Source organism: Myotis brandtii, unplaced genomic scaffold (assembly GCF_000412655.1).
Source record: "Myotis brandtii unplaced genomic scaffold, ASM41265v1 scaffold45, whole genome shotgun sequence".
NCBI classification, from domain to species: domain Eukaryota; kingdom Metazoa; phylum Chordata; class Mammalia; order Chiroptera; family Vespertilionidae; genus Myotis; species Myotis brandtii.
Genome location: NW_005367209.1, coordinates 7933373 through 7952727, shown reverse-complemented (window position 1 = coordinate 7952727; position 19355 = coordinate 7933373). Strand labels below are relative to the sequence as shown.

The window sequence follows — 19355 nt, the reverse complement described above, 5'->3', positions numbered from 1 at the left end:
CAGCCCTGGAGTGGACACAGGCAGAGGGGCCAGCGGGGGCCTGGGGCGGAAGTCAGGCGTGGGTCCCAGCCACCTGCGGCGCAGGTCCAGCCTGACTCCTGCGGTGGCCCACAGGGTGCCTCCTCACACAGCGGGAGGCGGGGCACCTCCTCGTGCGATTTCAATCCCACGCTGGGCCTCTAGTAACTAAATATAAGAACTAAGACTATAAAATTCTTAGGAAAAGACCCCAGCATAGATGAAACTCTTCGTGACTTTGTGTGTGGCAATGATTTCTTGGATATGACACCCAAAGCACAGGCTACAAAGATAAAACAGTGTCACTCAGAGGAGGAGGCAGCTGTGGCACCACAAAAAAGTCCAGCATTCTTTTTGATTTCTTAGCTTCTCCTCAGGGAGAAATTCTGTGGGTCACCTTTGCAGAGTGCGAGCTGGTGAAACCCACCCACTTACCCTATCTGCAACCACACATGCCTCTAAGGAGGCCACCTGCTGTCACAGGGCAGGTCCTCTGGTACCAAGAACATCAAAGGTTTGGGGTTTTAAATCTGGAGGAGAAGACTGGGGATGAGGAAACTGAGCAGCTGAGACAAAAATGGGAAAAATAGGAATGAATCTTGGAGGGAGAAGGGGAGGGACTAAAGGAGGGAAGAGAAAAGAGGGATCAGCGTGGAGAGGAGCAGGGAATGGCAGCAACTCTGCCATCTGCGCATCCGTAATTCTCATTTTTGCATCTGTGACCATGGCCTTTCCCCTGAACTCTGGACTCGTGTGTCCAACTCTCCACTCACATCTTTCTTTGGATGGAAACGAACATGTCACAGCTAACATGTCTAAACTGGACTCCTGAGTTCCCCGCAGCTCTCTGTACCTCACCCGAGGCACCGTCATTCCTCAATGCTCAGGTCCCAAACAACTGGAGTCTTTCTCTCCCGCCCCCGTCCTAGGCACCAGAGCTTCCGTGCTCCCCTTCAGCATGCACCACTGTCTACAGCTTTCCCCTGTCTCCGCTGGCTATGGTCCTGGTACAAGTCACTTCTTCTGGTTTGCATGAGTGCTCTGTTGCTTTGCTTTTCTCTGTGTGCAGTTATATTCTAAACTCAACAAAATGTTATGATCCCTTAAAACTTATGTCAGGTTATGTCACTTCTTTCTTCAAAACTTGGCAGTGACAACCTTTTCACTCTGAGCAAAAACTTAAGTACCTGAACACAGCAGGAGGGCTCTACTCTCGGGGCCTTTGCCCATGCTGTTCCCTGACAGGAGGCTCTTCCCCCGATAACAGCATGGCTCACTCCCAACCTTCTGTTAATCTTGGCTTAGAATTTCCCTTCTCAGTGATGCCCACCCAGACTACACTGGTTAAAACACATCCCACCATACAGATCCCCCAATTCTCCTGTTCAGCAGAACTTTTTCACCCTAACACTTATCACTTTCTAATATTCTGTATTATTTACTTATTTATTTACTGTCATTTCTCCACTGGGATATAAGGTGCATGAGGACAGCTACCTTAGCTTTTCCATACACCACTGCACCCCAAGTTCCTATAATGGCTCCTGGTGCATAGTCAGCATCCAATAAATATGTGTATCATATGTGTGAACTGCCCAGTCAGACTCCTCTCTGAAACTCTAAAGCCTGTTTTAAGTGGGCAAGTCTGTGGAACTTATGTCAGAAAAGGAGTTTCTCAACTAGATGGTAAAACACACACACACACACACACACACACACACACACAGAGCATTCTGTGCACATGCAGGAAGCAGAAGAACCCAGGAGCAGAAAACCACAAACTCTCTCCCCCACCCACCCCTCTTCCCTACACCCATTGTCACAGGCGGCAGAAATCTCATGGAAAGGACCTGGGGTAAAGAGAAACCCATGAGCTCTAGGATCAGACTGTTTGAATTCAAATAATAGCTCTACCATTTACCACCGGGTGGCCTTGAAACTCTCTGTGCCTCTGCTTTCTCTCCTGTAGGCAGGGGCGACAACAGGATCGGCCTTGGATAGAATACTAACACGAGAAAACAGACACTAGAATGTCTAACAGTATCAACACATGGTGGGTGTTCAAGAAATTGAAAAGTTATTACTCATTATACTTCCTGGGGCATTGATGCTTCAACTGACATTAGAGGGTATAGATATGGATATAGGCATGTGTAGATATAGATATAGATGTAGACGCAGATGCAGATGCAGATGTAGATGTAGGTGTAGGTGTAGATGTAGAAAGAGAGCTATGGATATAGATGTTGATATAGATAGAGTTACAGATATAGACAGGAGTATCTGTGTCTTTTATCCCCTTTTTTCTTGTGTCTTTTATCTCCCATCATGGGGGAGGGATGCCATGTTAATAATGAACAAAATTCTACTTACTTCACCAAGAGAGGAGCTTGCTTGTAGTAAGTTTAGAGAAGTAGAAAGAAGGGAGGGTGTCTGAGAGACAGAGAGAGCTAAACATCTGTTCATATGCATTTCATGAAGAGGATTTGAAGAGAACAAAAATAAAAGCTTTTTCAAAAATATCGTGTGTGTGTGTGTATGTGTGTGTGTGTGCGTGCACTCCCTTACACCCACACACACACACACACACACACACACACAGCATTCTGTGCGTATGCAGGAAGCAGAACCCAGGAGCAGAAAACCACAAACTCTCTCCCCCACCCACCCCTCTTCCCTACACCCATTGTCACAGGCGGCAGAAATCTCATGGAAAGGACCTGGGGTAAAGAGAAACCCATGAGCTCTAGGATCAGACTGTTTGAATTCAAATAATAGCTCTACCATTTACCACCGGGTGGCCTTGAAACTCTCTGTGCCTCTGCTTTCTCTCCTGTAGGCAGGGGCGACAACAGGATCGGCCTTGGATAGAATACTAACACGAGAAAACAGACACTAGAATGTCTAACAGTATCAACACATGGTGGGTGTTCAAGAAATTGAAAAGTTATTACTCATTATACTTCCTGGGGCATTGATGCTTCAACTGACATTAGAGGGTATAGATATGGATGTAGGCATGTGTAGATATAGATATAGATGTAGACGCAGATGCAGATGCAGATGCAGATGTAGATGTAGGTGTAGGTGTAGATGTAGAAAGAGAGCTATGGATATAGATGTTGATATAGATAGAGTTACAGATATAGACAGGAGTATCTGTGTCTTTTATCCCCTTTTTTCTTGTGTCTTTTATCTCCCATCATGGGGGAGGGATGCCATGTTAATAATGAACAAAATTCTACTTACTTCACCAAGAGAGGAGCTTGCTTGTAGTAAGTTTAGAGAAGTAGAAAGAAGGGAGGGTGTCTGAGAGACAGAGAGAGCTAAAGATCTGTTCATATGCATTTCATGAAGAGGATTTGAAGAGAACAAAAATAAAAGCCTTTTCAAAAATATCGTGTGTGTGTGTGTATGTGTGTGTGTGTGTGCACTCCCTTACACCAACACACACACACACACACACACACACACACACACACACACACAGATAGATACATGCATCACAAATATATGTAGGAGGATAGCCTTGCAAGCTAGTACACAGGTTTTTGTGAGGATTAAATAAAATTATAATACATTGCCCTGACCGGTTTGGCTCAGTGGATGGAGTGTCAGCCTGCGGACTAAAGCGTCCCAGGTTGGATTCTGGTCAAGGGCATGTACCTTGGTTGCGGGCACATCCCCAGTAGGGGGTGTGCAGGAGGCAGCTGATCGGTGTTTCTCTCTCATCAATGTTTCTCTGTATCCCTCTCCCTTCCTCTCTGTAAAAAAATCGATAAAATATATGTTTTAAAAAATAAAATTATAACACATAGTAAATGCTCAGCAACATACTTGGCACATAGGAACCATGCAACGTATTAACAGAAGTTCCTGAGTAAACAGCAGCATCTGAACTCGGTCTCTGAGCGGCCTGATGGGTGATGACTGTTCTTGGGTTTACTTCTCTGTGTTTCTGATTTTTCCTCAATCAGCCTCCATTGCGAAGCCCTAAACATGGTTAAAGGAGTGAGATCTGGAGCTGCTCGGCCTGGGCTTAAATCCAGGCTGAACCACTGCCTTACTCAGGTGACAATGGACATGTTTCTCTGCCTCAGTTTCCTCATGTGCAAATCAGGGATAAGAGTAATAGTTCTCACACAGGGATGTTATGATGACCAGAGGGTTTCATGCACACAGAGTTGTCACTATTGCAGTTTGAAGCATCATCTGTCTTGATGCCTCTGGTAACCAGGTGCAGGCGATGGACCCACAGAGAAAACGCTCGGATCCCTGACTTCATGTGCTCAGATACTGCCCTGTTGGCAGCACTGGGTGATGCACCCTGTTTTCCTGGAGACTCCAATTCCAGGGGAAGGAAGAAGTCCAGGGGCAGGGAGAGAATATTCTACCCCAAGGAGTGCTCACCTGGGAGGCCCAGCAGTAGAGTCAGCAGCAGGCAAGGAGGAGGGCAGGGCCAGGAGGCAGGGAAGGGCATCCTGGAGGCCTGAGGGGCCTGCTGTGTCCAAGTGTGTGCCCGGAGAACCCGGACTCCCTGCTCTGTGAGAGGAGTGAGGCCCCAGCTGTGTGATATAAGAGGAAGTGCCTAGGACGTGGTGACAAGGCTGTGACACAGTAGCCAGCCTCTATATTCTAAATAGTTCCTGATTGTGAAATAGTCAGTAGGGGAAGCAACCTCAGGGTGAGCAGTTACTCATCTAGTTTTCAGAGGAACTAGGACAGGCCTCCAGGCAGTAGTGCTCAGGGCCTCTGCTCTCCATTGGCCCCTCAGCCCGTATGAGGTCTTCATGGGATGTTGACGGCTTATGGCCTCATCTCCTTCAGCCGCAGCAAGAGCTACTCATTGGAGGAAGGAGAGGGTTCACCAGAGCCTGGTCAGGTTGGGATGGAACCGGTCTGCTCCTGAATGACTCCGTATCTTAACCCTTTATTGAGGTAACTGGTAAAACTTAGCCCAAATGCAAGTGTAAGGTGGACCTCAGAACTGGTATGTGCTTCCATCCTACAAAAGAAATAGTATCCTGACTTCTTTGGGGAAAGGAAGTAGGTTCTATGACCCAGTAATTACACTCCCAGGCACTTATCTCAGACCCATGAAATCTTATGTCCACACAAAAATCTGTGCATGATGTTATAGCAGCTTTCTTTGCAATAACAAAAAAAAAAAAACTTGAAACAATGAAAATGTCCAATAATAAGTGAATGGTTAAACAAATGATGGTGCATCCATACACGGAAGTCCTACTCAGCAATGAAAAGGAATGAATTATTTACATGTGCAACAATTTATAAGTTTCTCAAAGGCATTATGTTGGGTGAACAGAATCAATCCCAAAATGTCACAGTCTGCATGATTCCACTTATATCACATCTTGGAAATTACAGAGTGGAGAACGGATTCACATTTGAGAGGTTTGGTACAGTGAGGATGGGGTCACTATAAAGGGCTAGCACTGGGAGACCAATGTGGTCTGCATCCTGGTGGTGGGTACACAAACACACATGAGGGTTCAACACAGCAAAGAAGGGGCTGTTTCAAGATTCAGCTGTAAATGCCAGTCTCATGGTCATTATGATGTAGATACTATTCAGTTACCCAAAATGATGATATAATGATAGTAGGGTGATGGGGAATGGACTGTGTGTGTGTGTGTGTGTGTGTGTGTGTGTGTGTGTGTGTGTGTGAGATGAGGTCAGGAGTAACAGAACCTGTGTCCACATCTTCCTCAGTGGGAAGTCCATAAATAATGCCTGAGAGAGAAAAATCAAGAAGTGAAATAGAAGCACACTATATGAGGTATGGCTGCAAAAGCTAAAGTAATTAGTTAAAAGAGCTAAAAATGGCTGCCTCTAAGAGGCAGAAAATTGTGGGAGGTTAGGGAGACTCCAGTTTTTACATGTAGAACTTTGCAGAACCATGTGCATATGTAACTTTGATAAAGTAGAAACCAACTCTAGATAACTAGATTAATGTTGTAAGAGTTAAACAAAGCTCAGCCACGGTGACTCAATGGTAGAGTGTCGACCTATTAATCAGGAGGTCACAGTTTGATTCCCTGTCAGGGCATATGCCTGGGTTGTGGGCTCCATCCCTGATTATGCAGGAGGCAGCTGATCAATGATTCTCTCTCATCATTGATGTTTCTATCTCTCCCTCCCTCTCCCTTTCTCTCTGAAATCAATAAAAAAATATTTTTTTTAAAAAAGAGTTAAACATAAAAGAATGCCCATCTATACATTAAAAGGGTAATATGCTAATTAGACCGGGCCTTCTTCCAGACGTCCTCTGGACAAAGTCCGTGGTGGCGGGGGCCAAGGCAGAGGTGGTTAGGGGAGATCAGGCTGTCAGGGGAGAGCAGTTATTGGCAATCAGGCTGGCAGGGGAGGGCAGTTAGGGGTGATCAGGCTGGCAAGGAAGAGCAGTTAGGGGCTTAGGGGGCGATCAGGCTGGCAGGGGAGAGCAGTTATGGGCAATCAGGTTGGGAGGGGAGAGCAGTTAGGGGCTTAGGGGGCGATCAGGCTGGTCAGGGAGCAGTTAGGGGGTGATCAGGCCAACAGGGGAGCAGTTAGGGGGCAATAAGGCCAGCAGGCAGAGGCGGTTAGAGGCAATCAGGCAGGTAGGCAAATGAGCGGTTAGGAGCCAGTGGTCCCGGATTGTGAGAAGGACAGACCCCAAGGGGTATCGGATTGGAGAGGGTGCAGGCAGGGCTGAGCCCCCCCCTTGTGTGCACAAATTTCATGCACTGGACCTCTAGTACTATTATAATTAGTAAGAGTTTTATAAGTGTTGGTTGTAAAATTGATGATCAAAATCAATTACCATCCTAAAGAGTAGTCTAAAACCACTAAAAACAGTAATTATGCTTTTAAAAGAGTCTATAAACTAGAAAGTGTTAGAGATAGCTCTAATTAGAGATACATAATAACCTTATTGGTGTGTGTGTTGGGGGGGACACATGAAATTGTAAAAGTCTTTTAAAAACCTAAATAAATAGAGGTATATTATATCCATGAATGGGAAAACTCAATGTTGAAGACATATCAGTTTGCCTGAATTAATACTATATAAATTCAATGAAATAATATAATGTTTCTAAGAGGACTTTTTGGTGAAACTTGACAGTCATTCTAAAATGCATTTGGGTCAAGAATAGCCTGACAAGAAAAGGTAGGAAGATTTTCCCAAAAGAGGTCCAACATTATTATAAAGCTTCCCTAATTAAGACAGGGTTATTCTGACAGAGAGATAGACAAGCAGCTCAATGCAACAGAAACCTCACAAAGAAAACCACATATTTATGGAAACGTGATATATGGCAAGGTGGCAGCGCCAATCATTGAGCCCTGGGTAAATAATCTTTGTGGAAGAAAAAGAACAAACTGATGGCTGCCAAATGGGACAGGGTCAGGGAACTGAGTGAAAAGGGTGAAGGGATTAAGAAGTACAAGACCACGCCCCCAGCTTGGCAGGGCCTTATGGGGGACCTTAAGGTATGCCCCCTGCATACCCAGGCTGGGGGACCTCAGGCTGCGCCCCCTGCCTGGTGGGGCTTGATGGGTGACCTCAGGATGTGCCCCCCGCATGGTGCTGGGCCAGGAGACCTGAGGCTGCGACCCCGCCCAGCAGGGCTTAACAAAGGTGGGACCCACTGAGTCTGGATCTAGCCCAATGGGGGTGGGGCTGGCCGGGTCTGGGTCTCGTGTGATTTCGAGGCGCGCGTGGGTGGACAAGGACTTGACTCTGGGTCCCAAGGAACACCCCAGACTCTGACAAGAGGGAGATTTTCATATACATTTTACTACTTTTCTCTCATCTCTGACACTTCTATTATAGAGAAAGGGCAAATTGCAATATTAAAATATTTCCTCTAATTAATTCCCTTTTAATGTGCACAAATTTCGTGCATCGGGCCACTAGTATAGTCAATAACATTGTAATAGCTATGAATGGTGCCAGGTATGTACTGAATTATTGGAGGGATCACTTTGTAAATTACATAAATGTCTAACTACTATAATGTACACCTGAAACCAATAATGTTTACCATCAAATGTAATTGAGAAAAAGACTTACCACTTCTAAGACACACAGACACACACACCAAAAAAAAGACACATGGCTAGGTCAAAGACGTACATGCAAAGAGCAAAACTCAATAAAAAACTGAAAACTTTTCTTTATAAAACAAAAGCTCCCAAATGATAACAACACTGCTGCTCATGGCCCAAACAAGAGGAACCAGAAGGGCTCTGCATATGTGCCAGGGAAGCAAAGATATAATGTTGGTTGCAAAGTTGCACTAGCAAAACCTTAGATAGAGCTTTACTACCATCTTGAGAAGAATCTATAAATTGCAGCATATCTTACAATAGAAAACTGTAGAGCATGGAAAATTAATAAAATGGAGTTACTGATACATATATCAACATTATTAAAACACACAGAACTGTGTGAAGCATACAAATAAAGTTCCAGAATGTTGTATACAGTATAATAGCAGTTACCTAAAATTTAAAACATGCAAAGCAATATTACATATTGCTTAAGGATTTACATATGCTGGAAACCAAGGCCAACAGTAATTAATATAAATACGAGAAGTCCACTAGAAGGCCGAGTTTGGGCTTTGATATTCACAGGGTAAATTTGCATTTTATTACCTACTGCTGACTCAGTGGCCTAAAGCAAACTCCCCCAAACCCTGATAATCTTACTGTTTACTAAACATTACCATCGATATGTCTGCTTGCATTCCTAAAAGGCAATTGTGTATTCTAGTAAATAAAAGCAGACAGGAACGGAGACTCAGTGGAACTTGACTTCTCCAGTGGAGTCTTCCCCTGGCTTCCCCCCATAATTTCAAAATTAATTTTTCTTGTCTTGTGTGTCAATTTGTGCATCAGCTCTTTCTCCAAGCCTTTGAACCCGAAAGCCACGCTGGCCTTGGCATTTCACATACATATATGTTGTAAAAGTATAAAATCATGCTAGAAAATGATTAACACACAATTTAGGACAGTGCTTTCAAAAGGAACAGAGAACATAATGGAATTATGTGAATGTTTTGCAAAGAGAGATGGTAGGTCCATGGATAATGTCTAACTACTATAATGTACACCTGAAACCAATAATGTTTAACATCAAATGTAATTGAGAAAAAGACTTACCGTTTCTAAGACACACAGACACACACACCAGAAAAAACATGGCTAGGTCAAAGGCGTACATGCAAAGAGCAAAACTCCATAAAAAACTGAAAACTTTTCTTTATAAAACAAAAGCTCCCAAATGATAACAACACTGCTGCTCATGGCCCAAACAAGAGGAACCAGAAGGGCTCTGCATATGTGCCAGGGAAGCAAAGATATAATGTTGGTTGCAAAGTTGCACTAGCAAAACCTTAGATAGAGCTTTACTACCATCTTGAGAAGAATCTATAAATTGCAGCATATCTTACAATAGAAAACTGTAGAGCATGGAAAATTAATAAAATGGAGTTACTGATACATATATCAACATTATTAAAACACACAGAACTGTGTGAAGCATACAAATAAAGTTCCAGAATGTTGTATACAGTATAATAGCAGTTACCTAAAATTTAAAACATGCAAAGCAATATTACATATTGCTTAAGGATTTACATATGCTGGAAACCAAGGCCAACAGTAATTAATATAAATACGAGAAGTCCACTAGAAGGCCGAGTTTGGGCTTTGATATTCACAGGGTAAATTTGCATTTTATTACCTACTGCTGACTCAGTGGCCTAAAGCAAACTCCCCCAAACCCTGATAATCTTACTGTTTACTAAACATTACCATTGATATGTCTGTTTGCATTCCTAAAAGGCAATTGTGTATTCTCGTAAATAAAAGCAGACAGGAACGGAGACTCAGTGGAACTTGACTTCTCCAGTGGAGTTTTCCCCTGGCTTCCCCCCATAATTTCAAAATTAATTTTTCTTGTCTTGTGTGTCAATTTGTGCATCAGCTCTTTCTCCAAGCCTTTGAACCCGAAAGCCACGCTGGCCTTGGCATTTCACATACATATATGTTGTAAAAGTATAAAATCATGCTAGAAAATGATTAACACACAATTTAGGACAGTGCTTTCAAAAGGAACAGAGAACATAATGGAATTATGTGAATGTTTTGCAAAGAGAGATGGTAGGTCCATGGATACCACTCTAGTTCTTTATATATTTCAAAATAGTAAAATGTTTATTTAACTTAGTGATTTCAAATATCTGTTTGTTAAAATAAAAGTATACTGGCAGAGCTCTGGATAAAAGTAAAATCTGCTCGGAATATTAAGGGTTGTTTCTGATGAGGGGAGGTGAAACTTGTTCTCTTCATGTTCCCGGTTCTGGTTTGGGTGGAGGCAGGGCCAGTGTGAAGCTCAATGCATCAAGGTCCAGACATCCCTGAGTCTCCGTGACCGAAGGCCATCCTTGACTCAGCTTTATTATCAGAGAGAGAAGCAACATCAGGAGGGTGTGTGGAGGCAGCTCCTGTGCAGGTGGGGCTGGCAGAGTGAGGAGCAGGGGTCTCGGGTAAGGGGCAGGTCCTTGCAGCTTCTTCCCTCCAATTGACCCCTTTGGTGAAGGCAGGAGCTGTAGGGAAAAACATTCATTCATTCATTTCTTAAACATTTATTGAGCATCTGCTAAGTGACAGGCATTCTGGTTGGCCTGAGTTCACGATGTAGATCGGAAATGAAGCCCCTAAACACTACACCCCAACACTTCTTCCTGAGATCTGAACTCTCTTCCATTCCTTGCCTCTCTCTAGTCAGCTCCTGCAAAGTTCTATATATTAGTTCTTCCTGAGATCTGAACTCTCTTCCATTCCTTGCCTCTAGTCAGCTCCTGCAACGTTCTATTAGTTCAGCGGTTCTCAACCTGTGGGTCACGACCCCTTTGGGGGTCAAACGACCCTTTCACAGGGGTTGCCTAAGACCATCGGAAAACACATATATAATTACATATTGTTTTTGTGATTAATCACTATGCTTTAATTATGTTCAATTTTTAACAATGAAATTGGGGGTCACCACAACATGAGGAACTGTATTAAAGGGTTGCGGCATTAGGAAGGTTGAGAACCACTGTATTAGTTGATATTGCCAATACTTTCTTATTCATTCCAAAGATATATAAAAACCAAAATATATAGTAGTTTATGGGGGGACTCTTTAAAGTTTGGGTCTCAGAGCTTTGGCCTTCATCCCACTTGTACACTCTGGGGTCCCAAGGAACTGAATTTGAAAACCTTCAAACACCAGGGCACTACAAAATGCATGAGAGTTAAAAGCTCTTAGAATTCCAAGAGCCATTTGGAGAAAATAAGTGTTCACAAACTTCTTGAAGCTGGATCACCTTGTGGGAACCACATGATTTTGTGGGTATGCCCTGGCCTCCTCTTGCCAGCCCCTGACAATGGTCCTGACCTCCTCCCTCATGACTAAGGCCTCCCCCCAATTTACCTGTTACAGGTTCCACCACCTGTGGATGTAGGTGACTGTGAAACTCGTCACCAGCAGCAGCTTGAGGCCCAGGAGGAAAGCCACAAAGATAAGGGCAGGTGTCTCTGGACCTAAATACCAGATGGGCAGAAGGAGACATCAACTGGGGCTCTGTGAGTTTAAATACCTCCTCTGATGTCATGTGGCCAGGAAGTTTCAGAACCACTAATTGCACCCAATTCTATCTGGTTTCAAGCCCATGTTCTTTTCTCTACACTCAGCTTCCGCTTGGAAATAAGTGATGATCTTGATCTTTTAGCATCACCTTGAATTTAAGTCAACAAATATTGATTTTGAACATCTATCACACAGCCAGCTAATGTGTCAATGTCCAGAGGTAAAAACCTCTGGAAGTATAAAGCTGGGTGTCCTCCAGGCCTGTGGTCATTCAAATTAAACTTTTATACAATCTTAGGAGGTTGGTATCATTAACACCATTTATAGATGAATTATCTGGGGCTCTGAGAGGATAATTGACTCAGTTCCCTGAGTTTACAAAGCTATAATTACTGTAAACTAACCTTTGAAATAATTTTGTTGGAATTCAAGTAGTAATAGTAGCTGACATTTATTGTAGACACATATGTAGAGTTTACATATATTAATGCACTTAATCCTCATAAGGACTCTATTAGTTAGGAGCCTTCATGTGACCCATCTACACTACATTAGACTCATCTACAGATGAGTATACGGAAGCACAGAGAGGTTATGTACCTGGACAAGAATATAGTGAAAAAGCCTGCTCTGTCATTAGAGCAGACATCATGGGGTTCACAGGGTAAGGCTGGTGGACAAGTCTCTTCATATAACACAAAGACACTATTTTAACAAGAGATCATTGCTAAAGACCATCTCAGAATAACTAGTGAGCATCCTAAGCTGAGCTCTCTTGGGAATTTTCAAGGAGGTTGAGCTGGGAAACTGTTCTCTCCTCAGAAATGAAAGAACCTTTCATGATGGCCACATCTAAAGGAAGAGGCAGGCCAGAAGCCAGTCTGGTTATCAAGGAATCACAGACTCTTAAGTTGGGCAAGACTTTAACCATTATGCCCCCTCCCTATGCCTTTTGGAACCCACTCAAAAGAGGGAGGTGACCCAGCTGCTCATAGGAGAAGAAGTGAGCTTACCTGGGTTTTCAATGGGCTTGTATGTCCCGTGGGCTGCTGGGGACAGTATGAGGTTGGCCCAGATGGGAGGCTGTGCCTCATGCTGTACCTTACAGGTGAATACCCTCTCAGACCCGTGCCCTGATGCATTCACCCATTGCAAGCTTTCCAGGGTGTAGGTCCCATCAACATTCTTCTTGGGTGTGGATGGCTCAGCTCCCTTGAATGTATCGCAGTTCTCCAGCCAGGTGAGTTGCACACTTTGTGGATAGAATCTCTGCACGTGGCAAGTAATTGCTACCAAGTCCGAGGACATTGAAGCCTGAGACATTGTCACTGCAGGGGAAACTGACACAGTCAGAGAAAACAGACAATTACTCTAGGAAGTCTACAAATGGGAGCCTGAGAACTCCTTGAGGATGGGGTCATCTTCCCAGGGCCTGTCGAAGAGGAGGATTTAGATATGGGTTAACAGATGCATGCATACGGAAATGCATGATGAATGAATAAGAGTGTGAATGCATGAGGGAATGCATGCTTGGATAGATGAATGGATGGATGCATGGATGGATGCATGGAAGAATGAATGGGAAAAATGAAAGCCATCCTAATCATTCCTGTCTTTTCCATTTTGGCCATTAAAGATGATACAATGAAGTTTGAATTCCATTTAAGAACCTATGAACCAGTTGACTAATGTATGACTTGGTAATGCTAAGATTTAAAGAGTCATACACTCTAAATCTTTATGACTCAAGATACTAAGGTTTTACATAGGCAGGAACATGGGTGTGGAGAGGTTAAGTGACATGCCTGCCACAACTTGCACAAGGTCACGAGTGGCTGGGACTGTCAGAGACAGCATGTTTTACTAGTCTGTTATTCTGACACCCAAACTCTAAGCTGTAGAATGTAAGATTCCTGGCTTCTGAAATTTTGATCTAATGACTTCTAGACTTTTTTCAACCAGATTTTCAGCTGTGCAATAGGATGTATTCATAATGAGAAAAAAATTTAAATACTATAAAACATGAAATATTTCAGGACAATTCATATGAACACACAACATAGTATAGTTCTAACACTACACCAAAGGATGGGAGCTCCAGATTCTGGTCCCTACACTGACACCATAGCCAATGGCCAGACCTTGTGTAAGTCACTTCCCCTCTGTTTTCAAGAATCTTAAATTATAAGTTGTCTAAGGTGGATCAGCTCTCACAGGGCCAGTGAAGACAAACCTCAGTTCTGAGTCTAGAGTCAAGAAATCGTGTTGTGCAATTTGAAGGAACTAAGGGCATCTGAGCCCGAAATATCCTTTCTTCATACTCAACCCTCCCAGACCTATTAAATTCTATCAATGAGTAGAACAGCCACAGTAAGACATCATCCCCATAGGTCATGATCTATAATCCGTCTTTCCCCTTCAGCACATGAGCAGGAATTCATACCAAGCAAAGAGCAGGACGCTGAGAAGGAGAAACCCAGGATGGTGAAGGGCTGGTAAGTAGGGTGCTACCTATGGAAGACAGTCCAGGCTAAGGTACCACCAAGCAAGTGTCATGGCTCTAGGTGGTGGCAAGGACCAATAAAAGGATGGAGATGCTCAGATGGCCCATTCCAGCCACCAGCAAGTTCCCCTGGCTCTCCAGTGTCCATGGAAGTACCGGGAGGATAGAGACCCAGGCACAGAAGCAGTGTGCATGTGTTATCTCATTTAATCCTCACAAAACAAAATGAGATCAACACAGAAAGCTACTTGGTATCAGAAAGCAGAACAAAAAGTCGCTCAGAAGGAACCTATGCAAAATCTGGGCCTACTTTCATAGAAACTGCCACAAAGGAGTTGGTTGAAACTACGTCTTGAAAAATATTTCAATAATAAAAACAATTTTGTTAGCTTATGTTTTAAATTAAGTATGGAATATTATCAAAACCCTGCACCAACTCTTAGAAGGAACAACTCTTGGGAGTGTAAGGAAGTTGGCATAATTTTTTCCCAGAATCATATACTACAGTCTCAACAAATCCATCATTTTAAATTTCACACTTACAGCACAATCATTAACAGGAAATTTTGAAAAATTATTCGAGTGTTCTATCAATTTTCACAGTGGCCTCTTTTTAATCAAAGTGTCCTCTTTTGAAGTGTCCATAGAATTGTTAACCACAATTCTTTTTCTCATTATGAATACATAGAATTGAAAACCACAGATTTTCTTTCCCCATCTTTAACCACTCAGAGGCTTTGCCCATGATCTCAGAAGCTCCCCATCATTTGCATCAATGTTCTGAAATAACTTTTGCCAGATCTCTGATTTCACTTTGCAATGGATGTGATTCTGTGTGCACAGTATGGTCTGATGTTTGCCACACTTCAATCAAGGCAAGACCCGCCTCCTGGAGCAGAGGGTTTCTGGGCTCCCACAGGCCTCCGCCAACCGACTGTCTCAGTGCTTGGCAGTGGGGCTGGGTGGTGCCACTTCCCATCTCAAACGCCTCCCTGATTCTCTGCCTCAGGATTCCTGCATGTCCACGAAACGCCACCCAGCTCATGCAGGCCCATCCCAGCCTCCCCTCCTTTGTGGGGACAATCCTCAGACACACTCTCCATAGTTCCTTAGAGTCCCAGTGGCGCTGAACTCAGTCATCCACAGGGACACCCAGTTCAATATCTCCCCTTTTTAGTCATCCACAGGGACACCCAGTTCAACATCTCCCCTTTTCTTGTGTGTCTCTCTCTCCCCATCCCTTATTCTACCTGTACCCAACTCCTGGTTGCAGGTTCTGCTTTCAGGGGAACCCAGATAAAGACACCCACAAAGACACTTCTGTGACAGGAAACCCAACCCGAGATGCAAGCCATGTTGAGCAAGAAGGGCTCTTCAGTGGGGCCTGGTTTTGTAAGTAATCAATTCATTTGTGAAAACTGCATTTTCTATGATTTTTGCTTCTCTACACAATTGTCCTAACTGCAGAGAACTATATAATAAATACTCCGATAAGGAGGACCCCCCGAATGATCAGTTCCCTACGTTACAGGAAAGGTACTGAGGCTGGGAGAATGCAGGTAACTAGCAGGAGATCCCGCAGCTACAGAGCAGCAGAGTCAAGCCAGAGTTCACGTTCAAGGCCCCTCACTCGCCAGCCCTACAAACCCAGGGAGGCTTCACAGCTTTGAACCTCAGCTTCCTTCTGTAACCAAGAAGGGGATGAACAGTACCAGGCGGCTGTATACGTTAAATAAGTCACCCACATGGCTGTGCTTTCTGACCACGTGCTGTGCTCATCTGAGACGTCAGTATCAATAGTCTGATGCAAAATGATGTGTTTACTTCCATCCCTACAAACCCAGGGAGGCTTCACAGCTTTGAACCTCTGTTTCCTTCCGTAAACTATGAAGGGGATGAACAGTACCAGGTGGCTGTATACGTTAAATAAGTCACCCACATGGCTGTGCTTTCTGACCATGTGTGTGCTCATCTGAGCTGTTAGTGTCAATAGTCTGATGTAAAGTGATGTGTTTACTTCCACGATGAGAGCACACAAAATAAAGAGAAAAATATATTGTACACTTTAAAGTCTTACAGACATGTGAGGAATTAATTTCACTGCTGTCTCCCTTGGGCCACTCACTGGCCTTCTCTAAGGCTTTAGAGTTGTCATTAAGGATGGGCGACCACTAAGACTCCCTCCAGGCATGATATAGTATGACCTCACGGAATTTACACACCGGTCAAGAATTGATTCAGGCCAGAAAAATCGACCAAAAATATCTGATGAGAAATTAGGCCCTTAAGCCAGATGAAGAAACCCCAGGGAGCCCCAGTAGTGATTGAGAAGGCTGCCTGCCACCCACAGCTCACAGCCACACCCGTGTCACACGACCCTGCCTAACGCACCAAGTAATGGGCAATGATCAGAAGCCATCATTAGCCCCTTCAATTTAGAAGTTTCAAAGCCCTTTGCATCCTCTTCATAGAAATAATAATAAAATTAAATTTATGATTTATTCCTGGAAGGATTTTGACTCCGTTTTACAGATGAGAAAACTGAGTTCTGAGAGGTGATGTGAATAGTAACACTAAGAAAAAGCAACAATGGCCATTTCTGCAAGATTAATATGAGCAAGGCATGTGCTCAGCAGGGATTGTTGGGTTGAATTTTTGCCACAAGCAAGGGAGGGATGGGCCACTTTCAGATGAGGAAACGGGGCTCAGAGGCATCCACAACCCAACCAGCCCGGCTGGACAGAGAAACAAGCTCCTTACCACGGAGGTACTGGTCCAGGTTGATGGTTTTCTGGAAAGCCAATTTCGACTTGTACATGACGAGGCAGAAGACTTGGGAGCGCACGTCCCCAGCCTGCAGGGGGACGCGCACGCTGCTGCTCACGTTGTAGGTGTCTCTGCTGAGGTGGACGCTGGTCTGGGGGTTGGGCAGCGTGTGGTTGTTTTTAAGCCAGGCCACCGTGACGTGCTGCGTGTGGAATCCGGAGGACGTGTACTTCAGTAGGATGCTTGTGCCCGGCTCCGATCGCTGAGGGGGGCCTTGCAAGGTGTAAGAGTAGCTGCTCCCGCCTGCAAGGAGACACCCCCACTGTGAGAGGGCACGGAGGGGCCCATATGCCAGTGAGAACAAATCCTCAGCATCTCTACCCAGAAGTCTCGCTGGCTCCTTATCCAGTGGGTTAAAGGTTACATTCTAAAAAGAGCTAATTTCTGAAGCTGATACCAGAAGCCGGACGATGAAACCCCAGGCAGCCCCAGCAGGGTGTATGAAGGCTGCCTGCCACCCACAGCTCACAGCCACCCCCATGTCACATGACCCTGCTGATGGCTCTGCCTCCCTCACCAAGTTCTCCCCCAAACCATTGGAGGTGGGAGTTAGGACTCTCCCATTTCACAGATGAGGAAGCTGAGTTCTAGACAGGCTAGGTAACTTGCCCAGGGCCCACAGCTAGGCGCGGGCAGAGCTGAGGTTCTTAGCCAAGCTGTCTGCCTGCAGGGTCTGTACCCATGACCACCGCTCGGCTCTGCCCCCAGTCCCTGGGAAGGGAAGAGCGCCTCACTGCTCAAGACCAGGTCATGTGAAAGCAAGTGGCCCAGAGAGGGGCTAGGAGCACAGGCTTTCATGTCATGTTCAACCCAAGTTTGCATTCCCAGGCCCTCCACTAGGTGAACCTGAGCAACTCGACTCTCTAAGCCTCAGTTTCCTCATCTGCAATATGGGGTGGTTCTTATTTTTCAGAATTAATGAATAAATTAAGTAACTAGTGGAAAATATATGGCACATATTAATCACTCCCTAAATGGTCTAGCATCATATACTCACCATAAGTTTAACATTTTTCTTTTAGCCCTGCTCTGGACTGGGCACCATGAAGATTGCAAAACGGGCAGCATAGAGCACCTACTGTGTGCCCCATGGTCAAGCAGGGGTCAGGGAACAAATCTTCAGCAGGCACAACAGTTGTTACAAAGTCGAAGAGACAGCCCTGGCCACTGTTGCTCGCAGTGGTTAGAGCGTCGGCCTGCTCATCAAAGGGTCGCAGGTTCCATTTCTGGTCAAGGGCACATACTTGGCTTGCAGGGTCCATCCCCAGCCCCAGTCAGAGTGAATGTGAGAGGCAACCAATTGATGTCTCTTCACTCCTCTCTCTCTCTCTCTCTCTCTCCCTCCCTTCCTTCCACTCTTCCTAAAAACCAATAAAAATATCCTCAGGGGAGGATTAACAAAAAACAAAGATGCGGAGACTGAGCTGAGTAGGGGCAGTGCTTTGCCTGAGGCAGATGGCCAGTGGCAGCCCTGTGATGTGATACTGATCCATTGGGTGATAATGATCCATTGGACTCCCACCAAACTCGGCCACCTCCACACATAGGAGCCAGTGTTAGCTTCAAGGGCTGAAATCCTCTCCATGGAGGAGAGGTGGAAACAGACAACCCCCATCATGGGTTTACAGGAGGCCCCAAAGTTTAAGAGGCAATTGTGAATGTGGGCAGATGCGACCATTCAGGAAGAAATAAATACCAGAAACAGAGTATTTAAGGTTGTTTTGAGAAGAGGCATGAGATAGCGAGGATGTGTGTTCTCAGGCAGGATGGAAGAGTAAACTACAGGAAAAGCACGTTGAGTTTGTGAAGAGACAGCCCTGCCTTCTAATGAAGGCTCTGAGATCCCTGACTTGGTCGTCCGCTGCCTTTCCCAGCTGTCTTATGTCACAGGCGTGCGAGGACACCTGGTGCACAGTGAGTGCTCTGCGTGTGTCAGCGTGAACAGGCACAGCTGGCAGTGCAGGAGGGTGAGTGCGGAGGAAAGGTTTTCTGGGCCAGGTGGGGGAGGTGTCGCTGCAAAGGTGTGGCACCCAGTGCCAGTACAGGAGGTTGCCCTTCTCTCCGGACCACAGGGTGCTTCCAACAGCTGAATCAAAGGGGTGCTCTCAGGGGGTTCACCTGGCAGCAGTGGGCTAGACACATTGCGTGCAGGCAAAGGAGAACAATAGACAGAGGAAAGGACTCAGAGTGAGTCCATAGAGAAGTGAGTCAATACAGAAGTAATGTAACCTGCTTCTGATGGGAAAAGACCAGTTTGGAGTTTTTCATTCAAATCTGCATGTCCCTCTGGGTTTTTCTTATTTCTGTTGGACAAGAAACACTGGGGCGTGTGTGTAGAGAAATGGTGGTGGAGGGATCGGT

At 44.9% G+C, this 19355-nt stretch overlaps 2 protein-coding genes across 2 annotated transcripts in view; both read right to left on the bottom strand.

The window, feature by feature from the left end:
* LOC102250558 overlaps positions 1–4588 on the bottom strand; it is a gene marked incomplete at its 3' end in the record, with an annotated part of 38757 nt that extends 34169 nt beyond the window's left edge. The window contains exon 1 of the mRNA XM_014546535.1: positions 4429–4588. Within this exon, the coding sequence (XP_014402021.1) occupies positions 4429–4498 (70 nt within the window). The remainder of the gene's footprint in view (positions 1–4428) is intronic.
* A 6885-nt stretch (positions 4589–11473) lies between these two features.
* Positions 11474–19355, bottom strand: part of LOC102249949 — a 9722-nt gene continuing 1840 nt past the window's right edge. The window contains exons 2-4 of the mRNA XM_005874767.2: positions 16929–17237; positions 12679–13005; positions 11474–11619 (exon numbers count right to left, since the gene is read on the bottom strand). Coding sequence (XP_005874829.2) covers positions 11513–11619; positions 12679–13005; positions 16929–17237 — 743 coding nt within the window. The 3' untranslated portion in view covers positions 11474–11512. The remainder of the gene's footprint in view (positions 11620–12678; positions 13006–16928; positions 17238–19355) is intronic.